Source organism: Ambystoma mexicanum, chromosome 2p, assembly GCF_040938575.1.
Source record: "Ambystoma mexicanum isolate Mex_15411 chromosome 2p, UKY_AmexF1_1, whole genome shotgun sequence".
Classification (NCBI taxonomy): Eukaryota; Metazoa; Chordata; class Amphibia; order Caudata; family Ambystomatidae; genus Ambystoma; species Ambystoma mexicanum.
Genome location: NC_090923.1, coordinates 806021872 through 806040378, shown reverse-complemented (window position 1 = coordinate 806040378; position 18507 = coordinate 806021872). Strand labels below are relative to the sequence as shown.

Sequence of the window (18507 nt, the reverse complement as noted above, 5' to 3'; positions counted from 1 at the left end):
ATGACTGAGTGTTGCACTGGACTCTTCCTGCATCACATGCAGCTTTGTGGTGCCAGTACTGCATCTCAAGGTTAATGGAAGACAGTCTACCAGCAGTGTAGTTGGTAATCTACATCTTCGGTGTTCTACCAGATGCATACATTTTGAATTCTACTTCTTCAGAATACTCAATGCTAGCTCTTAAAATGATCAGCCTCAGCGAAGCCCTGGCACGGTCCCACTGAAAGCAGTCCAGAAGGACAACACTCTTTCAGTCCGGCTAAAAGTATTGAAGCCCTGCGGAATGGTGCAGTGCTTTGCTCCCATTCAGTCTGAATAAATGAAACTTTTGAGTCTTCTTTTGACGCACCCTTTCCACTAGAGCTGGTAGTGGAAAGGCAGATAGTGGGTAGGAATAGCACAAGTGAAGTCGTTTTTGATTGGACCCATCCAGCTTGTGTTCATACATCTGGTAACTGCCCCTCCATTCCAGATGTCATGCAGGCTCCTTGGCAACCACACTGCATGATCAGCATTGCTGTTCAGTCGACAGCTAGAACCCTCTCAGCACGCCTTCGAAGAGGGCAGGGTGAGCGCGGAGCCATGCAGCAATACAGGGGAGGGAAGGAGCAGGCAGACACATGGGGAGGAGAAAATGCGAAAGCAAGTACTTGCAAATATCTATGATACTCAGCAACCAAACTCCATCAATCGGATTTGGAGGAACATACAATTATACAAGCAGCAACACACCATCAAAGCTACATAAAAAGGTGCTTTATTTTTTTTTTTACAAATGCACTGCTTATTTTACAATTAGCTTATTTCAGTGAGGTACGTTCCACCACCTGTACACCACATTATGCATACTAACACTGCGCAAGACAAAGAAAGTAGAATACAATATAAATATTTACTATACATTTTAAATACTACAAAATTAGTTTGGCATTGGTGAAATAGCAGTACAAACTATTTCAAACAAGAGACAGTGAACACATATATAAGTAAAAAGCAGAACACAAAGCTACATTTAAAAAAAAAAAACAGCACTTAAGGAAACCAAATCCACATACCATTGTTACATTAGGAAAGTACATTTGGGAGGAGGGGCAGTGCCTGTACATTTCAGTAGGATCTTGCATATCTTTTTTACATGTGGGCCCGGTGGTCAGGTCAGGTTTGTGCATCATTTCGGGAGGATGAGGAAGGGATTGCCAGACTGCTCAGGTACTGTGAGCCGGCCAAAGCAGGTCCAATGCTCACACTCATCCTTGTTGGTTTGCAGTACTTCAGGTGTGTGGCATTCGTGTCAGAAGTGTTGGCTCGCAGGGCTGTCCTGGCCATCAGGTGCTGGATGTGACTGACTTCAGAGTCGCTGACAATTAGAAGAGTAAAAATTAGTGGTTGAACAAGTAGTCAAACTCTTTCCAAACCCATCATGGGCACAAACTAAGCTAGGTCTACATTGCTGCTGAAACTACTCCATGCTTGTGAATGGACAGCGGCTTACCTAGAACAGGGAAAAAGCACACCTGTGGCACTGGGGTTTGAAACAGTTCGGGTTACCGGCCTGTGGTCATCCATTTATTGGTAACCGTTGTGTAAAGGGTTCATGGAGGTTAAGCTCATAGTTGGGACTGGGGCCTGCATCTACCTCATGAAAGGCGAGGCCTAGGCTAACTGACTTCGCTGCTGTTCCCTGCTGAATTTCTTTTAGCAAATATGCATGTTAACGACACAGGCTGCAATGAAGGTCACAGACAGAATGCGTTTGTCAGGCGGGTAATTTTATTAGAAACCAGATACTGAAAATGGGTTCTACCCTACTAAATGGCAAAATGTATTATATACCTCCCATATACTTGAGATTGGTTAATATGATGTAAACCAAGAACTGTGGGGATACAAAATTACTCTGCCATTGGTCATCTCTTGTGCAAACCTACATTTTGGCCATTGGTTCAGTCCTCCTCAAACTAGACCCGAGCTAGAATGTGCTTGGTCTTTGGTACGACGCAACGAGTACATTTCCAAACATTTCTTAAAGCTCAAATCTGCCCAAATCCGCTTCCAGGGACAGGATTGTCTAGATGTTTGGGGCAAGTTGGGCTTCATGTCAAAGTTGTACAGTTCTATTTAAAAGGCTGGACAAAGTTGGAAAAAGGATAATGCTTTGTGAATGTGAGCTATGGTAGATAGGTCATTACAAGTAACTCTGCTGTGTATCTGGTGTGAAGGTTTGCCACAGAGTACGCGGAAGGACTCCACTGGTCACCCCCCCTCTGCATATTGGCCAAATAAGGTGGGGTCTGGGGGGGTGGGAGTAGGGGAACTATTGGAGTTCCCGTTGCTGCCAGTAAACTACACCAAGGAACAATGCATGCCATGTCATCCTTCAAAGATGGCCCACTCATTATTCCCTCAGCAACAAAACTTTCCTTCAAAGTATGTCAGGTGATTAAATTCGATTTTATTAAAATATGGTTCTCTGATCAATTTATGCAGGATGGCATTTTGAGTTACCGTGAGCCACAAGATCTTCATAGAGACTATAAGTGACAAAATGGAAGTACAGCTACTACCAGCAAATCGGGCCTCCCTTGTGCAAGGATTGGCAGCTCCCAACTCTCACTCTAGTTTAACTTTCAATGTCTTCAGCTCCAGCTACCATTGCTGGTCACAATACACTAGCAAGCGTAATACAAGATACATCTTTCTAAATGTGTTCATTACGCTGGTAGCCACCCAGCTATCTTCATACAACTTCTGGGTTGAAGACCAGAAACTAGGCATTTACTTGCTCAACAATATAAAACCCACAGACCGTGTTAGGGAGAATTCTCTGTAAGGCTAATTTCCCAAACCTAGTGAGTCCCCCAGCAGCTTTGCTGGATTTTTGGGGTTTATTTTTTTCTCTCCTGCTAAGAGTGAGATTCTTTTGCTCCCACTCTTGGAAAGTTAAAGGAACACCTAAAATCATGTCTGTTTTATGGGCTATGGGGTCTTTTACTCCATAGGGTCTCATGTGTTTTTTTGATGTGGGTTACACAGCACCCTCTGTGCCGTAACCCAGGGGTGTCGTAGCGACCCCCCCAACATAGACTCCATACCCTGGGACTGGCTACTGTCTCCCAGGGCATGTAAAGTCACCATTGCCTTTGCTAGTCCCAAATTATTAACAGAAACCAGTACAAACCATCATATTGTGGACGTACTGATCAGGGCAATTAGATTGCCCCGGGGGGTGTTTTTCGAGGGGGCACGTCTCCGTCCCCCCTGATCGAGTTTTGGCTGGTGGCAGGGGAATACTACTTTTTATATTCGACTGCGAATATATCTCTATAGGATTTTCCCATTGTTCAAGGCTACCAACTTTAATTTTTTAATTCTTATAGCCTCGAACATACCGCCGGTTTATTTATTTAATATTAAAACGCCAGTTGGTATTTTTTGCCAGAGCTCTATTCTAAAATGGCGTTTGTGTTCTCTTCTGTAACTCCAACCCAAGTCGAGCCCTTTGTTCCACTTTTTGGCGGGCTTCTCCACAGAAGCTTCCAAAAGTGGTGCCACTCTGGGCACCACAGGAGGTGTGGGAGGGGGTTTAGGCACCCTGGACTGAGTTACCTTGGTAACTCAAGTCGCACTCTTGTGTGATTGGCCCAAGTGGTGAGCCGGTGGCTCAACACTTAGCATGTTTGATTGACAGCTAGGCTGAGTGAATGGGGGTGTGCTGCATAAAAGCAGGGCTTTGGGGACTGGAACTTCAGAAGTCGCCACAGGACCTAATAATCCTAGGAGGGAGAAGCTGAGCCGGCCTGCAACGACACCACCGGTGGAGCCCTGCTGAACCGTCTCAACACTTTTCCCAACGACAGAAGAGATCTCCAGCCCGGAGAGTCTTCTTCCTTCGACTGGTGGGGATAACCAGTCTACCTTCTTTTCGCATTCCTGGAGCATCTCGTGGCCGCCTTGCCTGTGCCAAGCACCCCGGCAACCGGGATACCATGTTTTCACCACTACCGGGAACCGAAAGGGTAGTACCTTTGTACCGGAGAACTCCGCGGCTGGTTTCTTCCCTGGCAGTGCAACGACCTTCATCCTTCCTCCACGACGAGATCTTCTCTTCCTCTGGAAGACGCTGCAACTTGCACCCGCTGCCAGGAACAACTGCCCCTGCTGGAGTATCCTCTCCATTTAAGGTACTGTGTTCCGCCCGGCTTCCCTTGCAACCGTTTGAACGGGGTGTATTAAATCCTCGTCTCTCGAACCTGGGTTAGCCTGGGACACACCTTAGCTAACTTTTCTGCACTGAACTAAAACTTTTTCGAACTACCTCCACAAACTTCCAAGCCTCTGTAACTGTCTGATCTTGGGCATCTTCCGTCCGGCTCCCTTGATAGTGGGCCTGGTGCCTAAACTTCTTTGCTCATCAGTAGACTGTGCCTTCCTAAACTTGCTGTGGTTCTTTAAAAAGTATTTAGTGTGTATGCTTCCATAACTCTGCTTTTCCCTCCCTTTTTATTTAACTTGTTGGAGTGCCATCGAACGTTAAGCGCTCACCTCTGTCTGGAAATAAGTGGTGTTAACTAAGACTTGTCCAACAAGTAATCAGGGATGTACCATTGATAGTGATTGTGTTTTGAACTTATCTTACCAATTTAGTGCTAGTGTGTTTTATAAGAGTGTTAAATAAATAAGTATATACTTTTACACCCAAGCTCTGGTCAGTGTTTGCTTGTGCTACTGTATTTCTGTACCTATTTTGTATGCTCTGTATACTGCCTAACTCTTCTTGAGGGAAGACTGACTGCTCAGCCACAGCTACCAAGTGAATCTGTGCGGTACAGACTGCTACCAAGTGGGTTTACTGCCAAATACCTGTAGTCTTAAATCTTTTGCAATGGTCCCTAAGGGAACTGCACAGGTTTCTGCCTAACACTGGTGTACAGCGGTGGGATTTGTATGAAGTATACATTTTAGTGTGCTTAAAGATACCTTAGTGCAACTAACCACAAAGCTTAGCACTAAAATAAGTATTTTCTAAAAACCGGTCAACTATGGAAAGTTAGTCAAGAGTCCCTTGCTACAAAAACTGCTGATTGTTTAAGAGTTCTCTGTAAGCATAAGAATCTCCTGACTAAAGGCAAGAAAATGGAGCCAATAGAAAGGTTGTTAGCAAACCAATGTCTGGATGGTGGTTGAGGAACCTACCACTCCAGCAACTGTAGATGACAGCAATGATATTGATATGAATGTTAGTATTGATAACTTGGAGTCACAAGCAGAAGAGGAGGTGTCAGAAGCAGAAGAGGAGGTGTCAGAAGCAGAAGAGGGGGTGGAAGATGTTAGAGTTGTCTCCCCTGGGCCTCTACCTGCCCTGCCAGCTGTGCCTACTGGACCCTTACCAGGTCCCACACTTAATCCTCAATATATGGAACTAGAAAAAATGAAGCTTGAATTAGAATTCAAAAGAATTAATGCTCAAACAGAACAACGGCACCAAGAACTAAGGCTCAGAGAAATGGAGCTCAACCATGAGCTAGAAATGAAAAAAGTGTCTGTGGAAAGTGCTTCTCTCTCCGAATCCTCTAGGAGTTCCAGTCCCAAAAGACCCCGGATGCCTAAGGAGTTGGTGGGTATGTATGAACCTAAGCTGGATGTGTTGGACTGGTTGAGTTTGTTTGAATATAATCATGGGCTCCAGAACATTACAGGAAATGAGTTACTTTCCTGGTTGTTCTCTAGGCTCCACCCTGTTGCAACTGATGTGGTAATGGAGTTGGGGGAGGAGAATAAGAAGGATTATGAATGTGTGAAACTAGCTTTGATAGCTAGATTTGGGAAGACCCCTTCCCAGTACCTTAAGAGGTTTAGGACCCTCAAAAAGCATGATGGTACCCCTTGGGCTACCTGGGTGAGTGAAAGTTTGAAGAACTTAGAGCAGAGGTCTTCAAACTGTGGGGCGCGCCCCCTTAGGGGGGCGCGGCCACATCCTGGGTGGGGGCGCCAGAGCCCAGCATGAAATGTAAAAAAAATATATATTTTTTTTATTTTATTTCTTTTAGATTGGAGGAAATGGGAAGGGGCAGCTCACATGGTCAGAGTGGGCCATAAAACGGTCTTAGGCACCAATGAAAAAATGGCCAGCATTTGAAAATGGATATTCAGTGTTTAGTCACAGGCTGTTTGAATAGTACCCAAGGAGTTGCTTTTTGTACATATGTAAACAAATGGTGATATTTAAAGAATATTTATTCAGCAACAATGGTCAAAACTACTAGCTGCATAGTGAAGTAACTCCTCAAACTGGCCCACATTGGCCAAAAAAGTGGCCCATTTTTACTGGCCTACACTAGCATTTTGCATTTTTGGTACGGTCATCGCCCTATTGCCCTATAGGCCAGTCCAAGCCTGCCGGCTCATCCATAATGGGTGAAGGGGCGTCCAGCCACTGGCCACCTCATCCATTATGGAGGAGCCGAAGAGCCAGCCCAGTGAAACACTGAGCACTCCCCCTCTGCAGCTTTTTCCAGCTGAGGGAGTGCTTCTGGGCTGGCTGAACTGTCAAAGGGAAACTGTGTTCACTGAGCCATGCAACGCTGGGGGTGTTTTGCTTCGCCAGCCTTGCATAGCTCCTTGGAAATGCTGGCTGAGGCACTGTATGTATGTGTGAGGGGGCGCCTCCTCGCACATACAGGCAGAGCAACCTGGAGCGGGGCATTTTAGCAACCACGCGAGGTACGTTTATGGCAATTTATTTTTTATTTAAATGTGTATGGATGTGTGTATGCTTGTGTTAGGGGACTGTGGTGGGAGCAGGATGGGCGGCAGCACTGGGATAGTGATGGGAGTAGGGTGGGGAGAGCCCAGGGTCTGTACTGGGAGTAGGGTGCAGTGACGGCACGCAAAAGTTCATCGCGATTTCTACATACTGTCCATCTGGCACTTGGAGGGGCCCGGCTTGCTCAAACTTTGCTCTGGGGGGCCCAGGTCAAAAAAGTTTGAAGACCACTGACTTAGAGGGAGGTATTAAGGGTTACAAGGTGAACACTTATGAGGGAATGAAGAATCTTGATGTTGGAGTCATTTTATGATGCCTGCTCTCCTGAGCTCAGACAGCACTTGGCCGATTCAAAGGAATTAGATTCCAGGAAACTAGCCAAGGCTGCTGACTTGTGGGTTGCCAACAGGGCTACTCACAAGGACTCTGGGGTAACTCAGAAAAAGGATGAGGGAAAGCATCCAAAAAAGGACTCCAAAGAGAATTCTAATAATTCCAATCCCAAAGAGGGCCCCAAACAGAACAATAAGGGTAAAAAAAAAAAGGAAAACCAAATCAGAGTAGTGTACCCTCTGGTGGTGAACCAGAAGGAGGTCAGAGCAAGCCACCATTCCAGAAGGCATTTGGTAAATGCTTTGTTTGTGGCTCGCCCGACCATGTGAAAGGAGATCCCAGATGTAAGGGTAAACCTTCAGGGGTCCAGCTGGTCTCCTTAGCCTTCGCTCCAGAGGAGGAAGTACAAATGGCAAGTGGAAACTTTCTACTGCTGGCTGATGAACCCATTGGAGTCTCAGCCAGTGTTTTTTTAGTGTCTCTGGGTCTGTGGGAACAACAGAATTTAGATGTATGGAACAAGTTACTTACCTGTAACTGTTGTTCTCCAGCATGGGTCTGGCATGGATTCACATGCTCATGAATATTCCCTGTCGTCAGGCTGGGAATCCTCGGTAAAGAAAAAACCAGTATCAGTTTCGTTTCTGATCTGTCTTTCGTAGTAATAACCAATCACTGGTCTCTGCGTCATACTGACCACAGCCAATGACTGCCCTCTACCTAAGCACCGCCTCTGGCAGCCATCTTCAGATTTGGAAGCACGTGAAGTGGCAGTATGACCAAGTGAAGAGCCGCAGAGGGGTAGGCGGGAGGGTTCGCATGTGAATCCATGCCAGACCCATGCTGGAGAACAACAGTTACAGGTAAGTAACTTGTTCCTTCTCCAGCATGGGGTCTGGCATGGATTCACATGCTCATGAATAAAGAATACATAGCAGTACACACATGCACAACCACGGGAGGTGGCAAAGGCTCAACATTAAGCATCACATCAACTCAACATTAAGCATCTTACCTCCTCACCAGGCTCACCTCAGGCGAACAGGTTGCGCAGCACTGCTTGGCCGACCCTGGACTCCTCCCTGGAATCCCGGTCGACGCAGTAGAATTTCGTGAAGGTGTGCATCGACCTCCACGTAGCAGCCCTGCATATGTCCAGCAGGGGCACACCAGATAGGAACGCCGTGGTAGCTGCGATCGCTCTGGTGGAATGGGCTCTTGGACGGCCAGGCAGCGGTCGGTTTGCCAACCGGTGACAGCACATGATACAGCCGGAGAGCCATCTGGAGATGGAAGCCTTCGAGAGAGCCTTCCCCTGATTGACAGGTCCAAAGTTCACAAAGAGTTGTGACGTCTTCCGAAAACCCTTCGTGCGGTCCACGTAGAACTTCAGCGCTCTAGCTACATCCAGCGAGTGCAAAGTCCTCTCAGCCGGCGACGAAGGCGACGGGAAGAACACAGGTAACACCAAGGGTTCGTTGAGATGGAAGTCCGACGGTACCTTGGGCATGAAGGAGGGGTGCGTCCTGAGCACTACCCTCGTGTCGTGGAAAGTCAAGTACGGGGCCTTGCAGGAAAGGGCCTGGATCTCTCCCACTCGTCGTGCGGAGGTGATGGCCACAAGAAAAGCTGTTTTCCACGATAGAAACTTCAACGGGGCCAAGTGCAGAGGCTCGAACGGAGGTCCCATGAGCTTGGTCAGCACCACGTTGAGCTCCCACGCCGGGGCCGGAGCCTTCACCGGCGGGAACGATCTGAGCAGTCCCTTCATGAACTCTTTCACCAGACGATGAGACCACAAGGACGTCCGCCCCGTGGTTCTGGTGTATCGGGAGATCGCAGCAAGATGAATCTTGATGGACGCGTGTGCCAGACCAGCTTTGGCCAGCGTCAGCAGGTACGGCAGTACTTGGGGAGCCTTAATCCGTAGAGGGTTAATCTTCTGTGCGTGGCACCAGACAGAGAACCTCTTCCATTCGTGTCCGTAGCATTTAAGAGTCGAGGACGCCCTGGCCTTTGCAAGAACCTCTCTGCAATCGGCCGGTATGTCGTATCCTCCAAACTCTAGCGCTGCAGGAGCCAGGCCTGCAAGTTCAGCGACTTCGGGTCGTGGTGGAGGATGGCGCCTCCTTCCCTGGAGAGTAGATCCGCGTCCGCCGGCAGCTTGATCGGCGGGGACGCTGACAAGTCCAGAAGGTCCGGGAACCATATCTGCCTCGGCCACGCAGGTGCGACGAGGATCATCCTGCACCGTGACCTCTTGAGCTGGTTGACGAGCCGGATTAGCAGAGGCAAGGGAGGGAACGCGTAGAGGAACAGGCCCTCCCAGGGGAACGAGAAGGCATCGCCCATGCTCCTCGTCTGGGGAAACCTGCTGGCGAACCTCCGGCACTTGGTGTTCGTCGCCGTCGCGAACAGGTCGATCTGGGGTGTGCCCCACCGTCGGAAGAGGCGATCCACCAGATCCTGCCGTAGTTCCCACTCGTGGCACGAGCGCAGCTCCCTGCTGAGTGAGTCGGCGATGGTGTTTTTTATCCCTGCCAGATGAAACGGCACCAGAAAAATCCCTTGGGCGACGGCCCAATGCCACAGGTCCTGCGCCTCCTTGGACAGCGCTGGGGACCTGGTTCCGCCCTGTTTCCTGATGTAAAACATGGTGGTGGTGTTGTCGGTGAAGATCCTCACCACCTTGCCCTTGAGGGACGGAAGGAAGGACCTGAGGGCCCAAAACACTGCACGGAGCTCCAGGACGTTGATATGCAGGGACTTCTCCGTCGGGAGCCAGAGTCCCCTTGCGTGCAGATTTTCGGTGTGCGCTCCCCACCCTTCCAGGGAGGCATCCGTGGTCACAGTCTCCTGGTGGGCTGGGGTCTGGAAGTCCATGCCCGCCGTCAGATGCGCGCGGGTGCCCCACCACCGTATCGCTCGTCGGAAACTCTCGTCGAGCTTGATCCTTTCCTCGAAGCTGCCCGTCGTCTGGATCCAGCGCGCATCCAGGAATTCTTGCAACGGGCGCATCCGGAGCCTGCACATGGGGATGAGGTAGATGCAGGAAGACATCATCCCGAGGAGGGACTTGATGGACCTCACTTTGGCCGCGTCGGCCACCAACATCCGTTGCACCTTGCCCAAGATGGTCCTGGTCCTCTCCTCCGACGGGGAGGCCAGAAGGGACACTGTCGAGCCTCGCTCCCAGAAACAGTGCGACTTGCGCGGGCACCAGGTGGGATTTGGCGTAGTTCACGGAGAATCCCAGGTCCGTGAGGAGTTGGACGGTCCTTGCCGTGTGGACCACGGCGAGATCCCTCGTCTTGGCGCGGATGAGCCAGTCGTCCAGGTAGGGGTAGACGTGAATCCCCTCGCGGCGCAGCTGCGCCGCCACCGGTGCGAGGCACTTGGTGAATACCCTGGGTGCCGACCGTAGTCCGAAGGGAAGGGCTTTGAACTGGTAATGACGCCCTTGGACCACGAACCTGAGGAATTTTTCGGTGCCCCTTTAGGATGGGAATGTGGAAGTAGGCATCCTCCAAATCCAACGACGATAGGAAGTCTCCTTCCTCCAGTTGACCCAGGACGTGCTGGAGGGTGACCATCCGGAACTTCTGCGCCTTGATGAACTTGTTCAGCCGTCGCAGGTCTAGGATGGGGCGCCATCCTCCCGTCTTCTTCTTCACGAGGAAGTATCGCGAGTAGACTCCGGAGCCCCGAAGCCTCTTTGGGACGAGTTCGATGGCGCCCTTTCTGAGCATCGCCTTTACCTCCAGGAGAAGTTGAGGGACGTGAAGTTCTTTCCTGGCCACGGGGGGGACGCGCGGGCACCTTCTTTGAAACTCGAGCGCGTGGCCCCGGGCCAGGGCGTCCAGCACCCAACGGTCGGTGGAGATGGACTCCCACACGCTGACGAAGCCCGCCAGCCGGCCTCCCACCGGGGTGCTTCGGTGGGGGCCCGACCCCACGGCCGGTTCAATCCTGCTTGGACGCGGCCTTGCCGCCTTGACCTCCTTGGCGACGACGGCGGGGTCCGCTAGACTTGCCTCGTCCTCTGTAGGCCTCTTGCGACGACGAGCGGGCCGCTTGACGGTAGGAAGCGAAACCGCCGCCGGAACCTTTGGAGGCGCCCTTGCCTCCGCCGCTCCGAAAGGGCGTCCGTCGTTGCTGCAGGACTCCAAGGGCCCGGGCCGTCTCAGTATCCGCCTTGATGGCCTGAAGGGAATCGTCCACTGTCTTCCCAAACAGGTTGTTCCCGTCGAAGGGCATGTCCAGGACTCTGGTCTGGACGTCCTGCCGAAAGTCCGTAGCTTTGAGCCATCCACGACGTCGAAGGCAAACGCCGTTGCCCAGCTGGCGGAACCCAGTGTCGGCGATGTCCGTCGCCACGGTGATGGCGTGGTCCGAAGCCACCTCACCTTCCTGCAGGATCTCAAGGGCCTCCGCCCTCTTGTCGTCCGGCAGAAAATCCAGCAGGGGAGCTATCTTGTACCCTGTCGTAGCGGGCCACGATAGCCAAGGCGTTGGCCGCTTTAATCGTCGTCGCTGCCGACGAGATGACTCTACGTCCCATAGCATCCAATTTCTTTCCCTAGCCGTCCGGCGGGGAAGTCGATGTGGAGGCCGCACCCCCCCCCCCGCTTTCTTCCTGGCTGCCGCGGAGACGACGGAGTCCGGGGTAGGCTGCGCCCGGAGGCATAGGGGGGCCGTGTCCGGGACCCGGTACTTCTTCTCGTACCGGTCTCTTCTAGCTGGCGTCGTGGAAGGGTTCTTGAGGAGGGAAAGGCCCTCATCCCAAATGTCGTCCAACAGAGGCACTGCGAGGACCGTCTTCCTCTTGGCCTCGCGCCGCTGGTAAAGGAAGCCTTCCTTTTTCTTCTCCTCAGGGCAGAGTTGGAAAAGCTCGGAAGCCCTGGAGATCATGGAGTGGAAAGATCCGATCTCGTCGGGCGGAGAAGCCCTGGTGGGAGGCGACGACGGAAAATCCTCGTCGTATGCCTCGTCGTCCGTACCCGTCGCTGCCGTGTCAGTCCCCTTATCATCCCCTCGGGTGGACGGGGAGGAGGGCTGGACGGGGCGCGACGGTTGAAAAGGAGGTGGTGGATGGATCCTTCTTTTCTTGGTAGGGGGAACACCAGAAGGTCCCGGTTCTGGATCCCCCGACGGGAGAGGTTCCTCCGTCGGTAACGGTAGCCTCGTCCTTATCTCGGAGCATAAGGACTGTATGGCCAACAAAATGGCCGCCGAGTTGTCTTGCGGCGCTGGCAGAGGGGAATCCGACGGGCGAGCAGGGGCCCCGTCGGTATCCTCGACGATGTCGTCGTCGTCACCTGCGTCGGGGTCCATTCCGACGGGCTGGCCTTCTTCCACGCCTAGGCCGTGGCTTAAGACCTCGATCAGCTCCTCTTCTGAGGTTGAGGCCGAATCTACGACGACGCCCTGCCCCCCCTTCTTCCCCACGGAGGGTTTCACGGGGGTCCTATCGATAGGCACAAAGGAAGACTCCCTCCGAGGAGGCAGGGAGATTCTGGGCCCTGAGGTCGCCACCACTGGTGTAGCCCCCACAGGCTGAGCCAGGGCCGCCGCAACCGTTTCGATAGAGGGCTTGGTCGGATGGATCAAGGCCTTCACCACCTTAGGTGCGCTCACCGCCTTATCCTTGAGGGAGGGGGCACTGCCACGCTCCTCCTCTGCCTTAGAGCTCGACCGGGGCCTCTCCAGGAGCTTCGCCGGGTGCTCGGCCTTCCTCTTACCCGACCCAGAGCGTTGGCTCGTGGTTGATGGTGCCGGGGAGGGTGCGCCCTGCCTGGCGCCCGTAGAGCCCGACCGTTCGGCACTCCCGGTGCCAGCGGACTCGCGGTGCTTGGCCTTATGTTGGGCCCCCGTCGCCGGGGCGCCCTCAAAGGTCTTAGAAGACCGCTCGGATTTCTTCTTCTCGCCAGACGGGCTCTTACCCTCCAGCCAGTTGGCGAGACGTTGATGGCGGTCCTTCATGGTCCGTTCCGACATGTTGCCGCAAAACGCACAGTCCTTCTCCACGTGCGTCTTGTCCTCATGAAGGCAGTAAAGGCAGAAAGAGTGTTCGTCCTCCTTGAAGACGTTCTGCAGCTGGCATCCAGGGCAGACCCTGAACAGTTTTCCGGGCGTCGAGCTTCCCTTCTCCTGGGCCATCTCCGAGACCGGGCCTGAGAAGCTTCTGGAGTCCTCCGAAGTGTAGCTCGACGAAATCTTCACCCTTGAGGGGGCACAGATGAATCCGACACGGGTCCCCGTTGATCGGATGTAGGATCGGTGGAGCTTGAGGCTCTTTTGACCGAAGAATCGAAGTTTTTGTGAAAAAAGCGCGAAAAATAGCACTAACGCTCGAGAGCAATAGCACGAGGATCCCAACACATGAACGTGCGGTAAAAATCTGAAGATGGCTGCCAGAGGCGGTGCTTAGGTAGAGGGCAGTCATTGGCTGTGGTCAGTATGACGCAGAGACCAGTGATTGGTTATTACTACGAAAGACAGATCAGAAACGAAACCGATACTGGTTTTTTCTTTACCGAGGATTCCCAGCCTGACGACGGGGAATATTCATGAGCATGTGAATCCATGCCAGACCCCATGCTGGAGAAATATAACTATCCCAGATAATACTAAAGAGTATTATAAGGACAGTGTCCAGGTGAACGGTCAGGAGACTCCTGCCATTAGGGACACTGGGGCCAGCATAACTGTGGTGGATAAATCTTTTTTTCAGGCTGAGGATGTTGCCAAGGAACCCAAACGCCTCAGCAAGTTAGCTGGAGGGCCCGTGCAGATGCTTCCCCAATTACCAGTTCTCATCCAGTGTAATGACATGACTGTAAAGATACCCGTCACCATACAAAGTGAGGTACCAGGAAGCATTCTGTTGGGTAATGACCTGTAAACTCTTGAAGTAGTGTCACATACCCCCAGACCGCCTAGTAAAAGGTTACAGGAGCTCACCAGACCTGCAACCATGAGAGGTACTCCCCAGGAGATGAAGAACGATATCACTCCTACACCACTCTAATTACAACTTGCTATCACTGCACTAAAAGAAGCAAAGGGGGAAACCCAAGACTTCTATGAAACAGCAAACAGCAAGCACTCCAGTGCTTCCAACAAGGACTTCCGAGGTTGTCCAAAGTTACACCTGTAACTCCACCTCCAGCTGAGGCTGAGAGGGAGGTACAACCCTGTATGGTGGAACTAGACTCTGAAGAAGAGCTAGTGGAAGGCCAGGAACTCATTGGAGATCTGGATCCTGTTGACCATCATGAGGGGCAGTCTTTACTGGCAGAAGGTGGACCCAACAGGGCAGACTTTAGTAAGGGACAGAGAGAATGTCCAACTCTGGAAGGTCTTCGCCAACAGGCAGCTTCTCAGGCTGATGGGCAAGAGCCTGGGAAGTATAGGTTGCACTGGGAAGATGGCCTCCTCTACAGTGAACCAACTGAGTCTGCACCTGGAGACTACAAGCGGCTTGTAGTACCTCAAGAAAACAGACAACAGTTCTTGCAACTGGCCCATCAGAGTAGTAGTATGATGTGGGTTACACAGCACCCTCCGTGCCGTAACCCAGGGGTGTCGTAGCGACCCCCCAACATAGACTCCATACCCTGGGACACACTACTGTCTCCCAGGGCATGCAAAGTCACCATTGGCTTTGCTAGTGCCAAATTATGAACAGAAACCAGTACAAACCATCATATTGTGGACATACTGGTCGGGGCAATTCGATTGCCCCGGGGTCTGTTCGAGGGGGCACGTCTCCGTCCCCCCTGATCGTGTTTTGGCTGGTGGCAGTGGATACTACTTTTATATTAGACCACGAATATATCTCTATGGGATTTTCCCATTGTTCGAGGCTACCAACTTTAATTATTTAATTCTTATAGCCCCGAACATACCGCCGGTTTATTTATTTAATATTAATTCGCCGGTTGGTATTTTTTGCCAGAACTCGATTCTAAAATAGCGTTTGTGTTCTCTTCTGTGGCTCCAACCCAAGTCGAGCCCTTTGTTCTACTTTTTGGCGGGCTTCTCCACAGAAGCCTCCAAAAGTGGTGCCACTGTCTGGGTACCACTTTAAAAAGTGGTACAGACAGGGGGTGTGGGAGGGGGGTTTAGGCACCCTGGACTGAGTTACCTACGTAACTCAAGTCGCACTCATGTGATTGGCCCAAGTGGTGAGCCGGCGGCTCACCACTTAGCATGTTTGATTGACAGCTAGGCTGAGTGAATGGGGGTGTGCTGCATAAAAGCAGGGCTTTGGGGACTGGAACTTCAGAAGTCGCCACAGGACCTAAGAATCCGAGGAGGGAGAAGCTGAGCCGGCCTGCAACGACACCACCGGTGGAGCCCTGTTGAACCGTCTCACCACTTTTCCCAACGACAGAGGAGATCTCCAGCCCGGAGAGTATTCTTCCTTCGACTGGTGGGGATAACCAGTATACCTTCTTTTTGCCTTCCTGGAGCATCTTGTGGCCGCCTTGCCTGTGCCAAGCACCCCGGCAACCGGGATACTGCGTTTTCACCACTACCACGCCGGAGAACTCCGCGGCTGGTTTCTTCCCTGGCAGTGCAACGACCTTCATACTTCCTCCACGATGAGATCTTCTTTTCCTCTGGACGACGCTGCGACTTGCACCCGCTGCCAGGAACAACTGCCCCCGCTGGAGGATCCTCTCCATTTAAGGTACCGTGTTCCGCCCGGCTTCCCTTGCAACCGTTTGAACGGGGTGTATTAAATCCTCGTCTCTCGAACCTGGGTTAGCCTGGGACACCTTAGCTAACTTTTCTGCACTGAACTAAACCTTTTTCGAACTACCACCACAAAGTTCGAAGACGGTCTGATCTTGGGCATCTTCCGTCCGGCTACCTTGAAAGTGGGCCTGGCGCCTAAACTTCCTTGCTCACCAGTAGACTGTGCCTTCCTAAACTTGCTGTGGTTCTTTAAAAAGTATTTCGTGTGTATGCTTCCATAACTCTGCTTTTCCCTCCCTTTTTATTTAACTTGTTGGAGTGCCATCGAACGTTAAGCGCTCATCTCTGTCTGGAAATAAGTGGTGTTAACTAAGACTTGTCCAACAAGTAATCAGGGATGTACATATGATAGTGATTGTGTTTTGAACTTATCTTACCAATTTAGTGCTAGTGTGTTTTATAAGAGTGTGTTAAATAAATAAGTATATACTTTTACACCCAAGCTCTGGTCAGGGTTTGCTTGTGCTACTGTATTTCTGTACCTATTTTGTATGCTCTGTATACTGCCTAACTCTTCTTGAGGGAAGTCTGACTGCTCAGCCACAGCTACCAAGTGAATCTGTATGGTACAGACTGCTACCAAGTGGGTTTACTGCCAAACACCTGTAGTCTTAAATCTTTTGCAGTGGTCCCTAAGGGAACTGCACAGGTTTCTGCCTAACAGGGTGCGTCATGTATGGGATCCTATTTCCTCCCAAAACCTTGACGACCATCTCCAACTCCACAAATCACAGTCCATGCTTGGATTTCTTGAACAGACCAGTGTAGAAGGGCTTATCTGCTTAAGGAAGGAGTCTTTCAGACCGATTACCCAACGCTTCACCAGTCCCCATACTTTGAGGACTGTTGGGTAAGATTTTCATAGTAATGTTAAATCGTCCTGACCTGTGTCAATCACAGAACATTCTGCTTTACTGGTGGATTGTTCCTTTTTCCACACTCGCAGAATCTTTTTGTTTGGGTGTAATTTTTAAGACTCTCCATAGTGTCTTTTAAAAGTTCTCCTCTGAATTTTTGGCAATAAGTGCCGGTTGTTGCTGGGTTGCCCTAGGGGTCCCCCTTTTAACTTTCTCTGGCTAACCTTGAGAGAACTACAATTACCAAAAGGTAGAAAGGACCTTTGGATCCCTTTTACATTTCATTTGCTGAAAACAGCACACCCCATCTTATGTGGTGTGCTGGAGAGATACAATGTATCCCCTTTCACACTAAAACAATGCCGTTACAGGGACAAGCTTACCTTTAATGGCAGGTGGCAGGGATACCTTTAACTAATTCGGTGCACCTTTACTGCGGGCTGTGTTCACAGCTACAGTAAAGGCACCCAAGGGTGCTCATTTTACCAAAATGGCCACAGCCGTGTTTTTTTTGCCATTTTAGTATTCATTGTCCTTCCTTCCTCCTCCCCCACAACATCTAGGGTGGGGAATTCCTTTGTGTGTTTATCTTCGGCGGGAGTCACCTGGACTCCCCGGCCAGGTTCCAGTCCGTCTGTGAAGGCAGGAAGCGAGGGAGGAGTCTGTTGGGGAGAATTCTCATAAATGGCTAATTTCCCTTACCTAAGGAGTCCCTCAGCAGCTTTGCTGGATTTCTAGGATTTATTTTTCTCACCTGGTAAGAGTGTCAGCCTTTTTTCCACTCTTACATGCGTTTTCTGTGTGTGTTTTTACCCTTTGTATGATCTTGGGCTCTGGAGCCTCACCTACTCCATGAGCACCATTTCTGTGTGTTACACAGCACCTTCAGTGCAGTGATACAGGGTTCGTCTTTTAGACTTCCCATGACACCATTTTTCTGGGATGAACTACTGTCTCCCAGAAACATGTAAACTTGCCATTAACTTTATGTAGTCTCTTTAAACTACAGACCCAGCACACCCCATCTTACATGGAGTACTGGAAAGGGTTAATTCCTATCCCTTTTGTCTGTTCCTCTTGGGAGAACCGTTTCACTCCCTTTGCATCAAGACTTGGCTGGTGGCAGTGGTAACTACCCTAACTTTCCTACCGCGGTTATCTTAGATCACCATGGTATTGTTTTAGGCTATCCTATTAGCCTCGAACATAAACCTGCTTGACCAACATTTTATTTTGGCTCCGGCTGGATTTATTCACCACTTTTTTGTTAAAGTCTCTTGTGTTCTTCTCTGCGCGCCAAACTAGGGTGGATTCCTTTGTTTGCCGTCTTTTCGTGAGATTCTGCACAGAAGCCCTCCTTAAGGCGCCTGAAAATCTGGGCAGGCAGGGTGTGAGGGAGGGGTCTTAGGACTCCTGCCATGGGTTCCCTTGGTAACCCAAGTTGCACTCCTGTTTGATTGGCTGGGTGACTGTCCTTGCCAGGACAGCCACCCTGCTGTGCGATTGACAGCCAGGCTGAATGAATGGGGGAAATCTGCACAAAAAGCAGGTCTCTGGGACTGGAAAGGCAGAGTCATCACTGGAACGAAAGAACCACGAGGAGCTGATGCAAGAGGACCCCTCCAACGACTGAACCGCCCGGTGAAGCCCTGCTGCAGGTCCGAATCGGCCGACAGAAGATCCTCCGGGAAACTTCTTCCCATGAGCTGGTGGGACCAACGAGTTCGCCCAAACTGCAAGCCAGGACCCCTCGCCGGTCAAATTCGCTGTACAGAGCTACAGTGGGCC

The 18507-nt window shown here is 51.0% G+C and overlaps 1 protein-coding gene across 1 annotated transcript in view; it reads right to left on the bottom strand.

Annotated features, from left to right (window-relative positions):
- Window positions 1-734: 734 nt before the first annotated feature.
- CCNP (cyclin P) overlaps window positions 735-18507 on the bottom strand; it is a 209710-nt gene continuing 191937 nt past the window's right edge. The window contains exon 10 of the mRNA XM_069643042.1: window positions 735-1357. Within this exon, the coding sequence (XP_069499143.1) occupies window positions 1156-1357 (202 nt within the window). The 3' untranslated portion in view covers window positions 735-1155. The remainder of the gene's footprint in view (window positions 1358-18507) is intronic.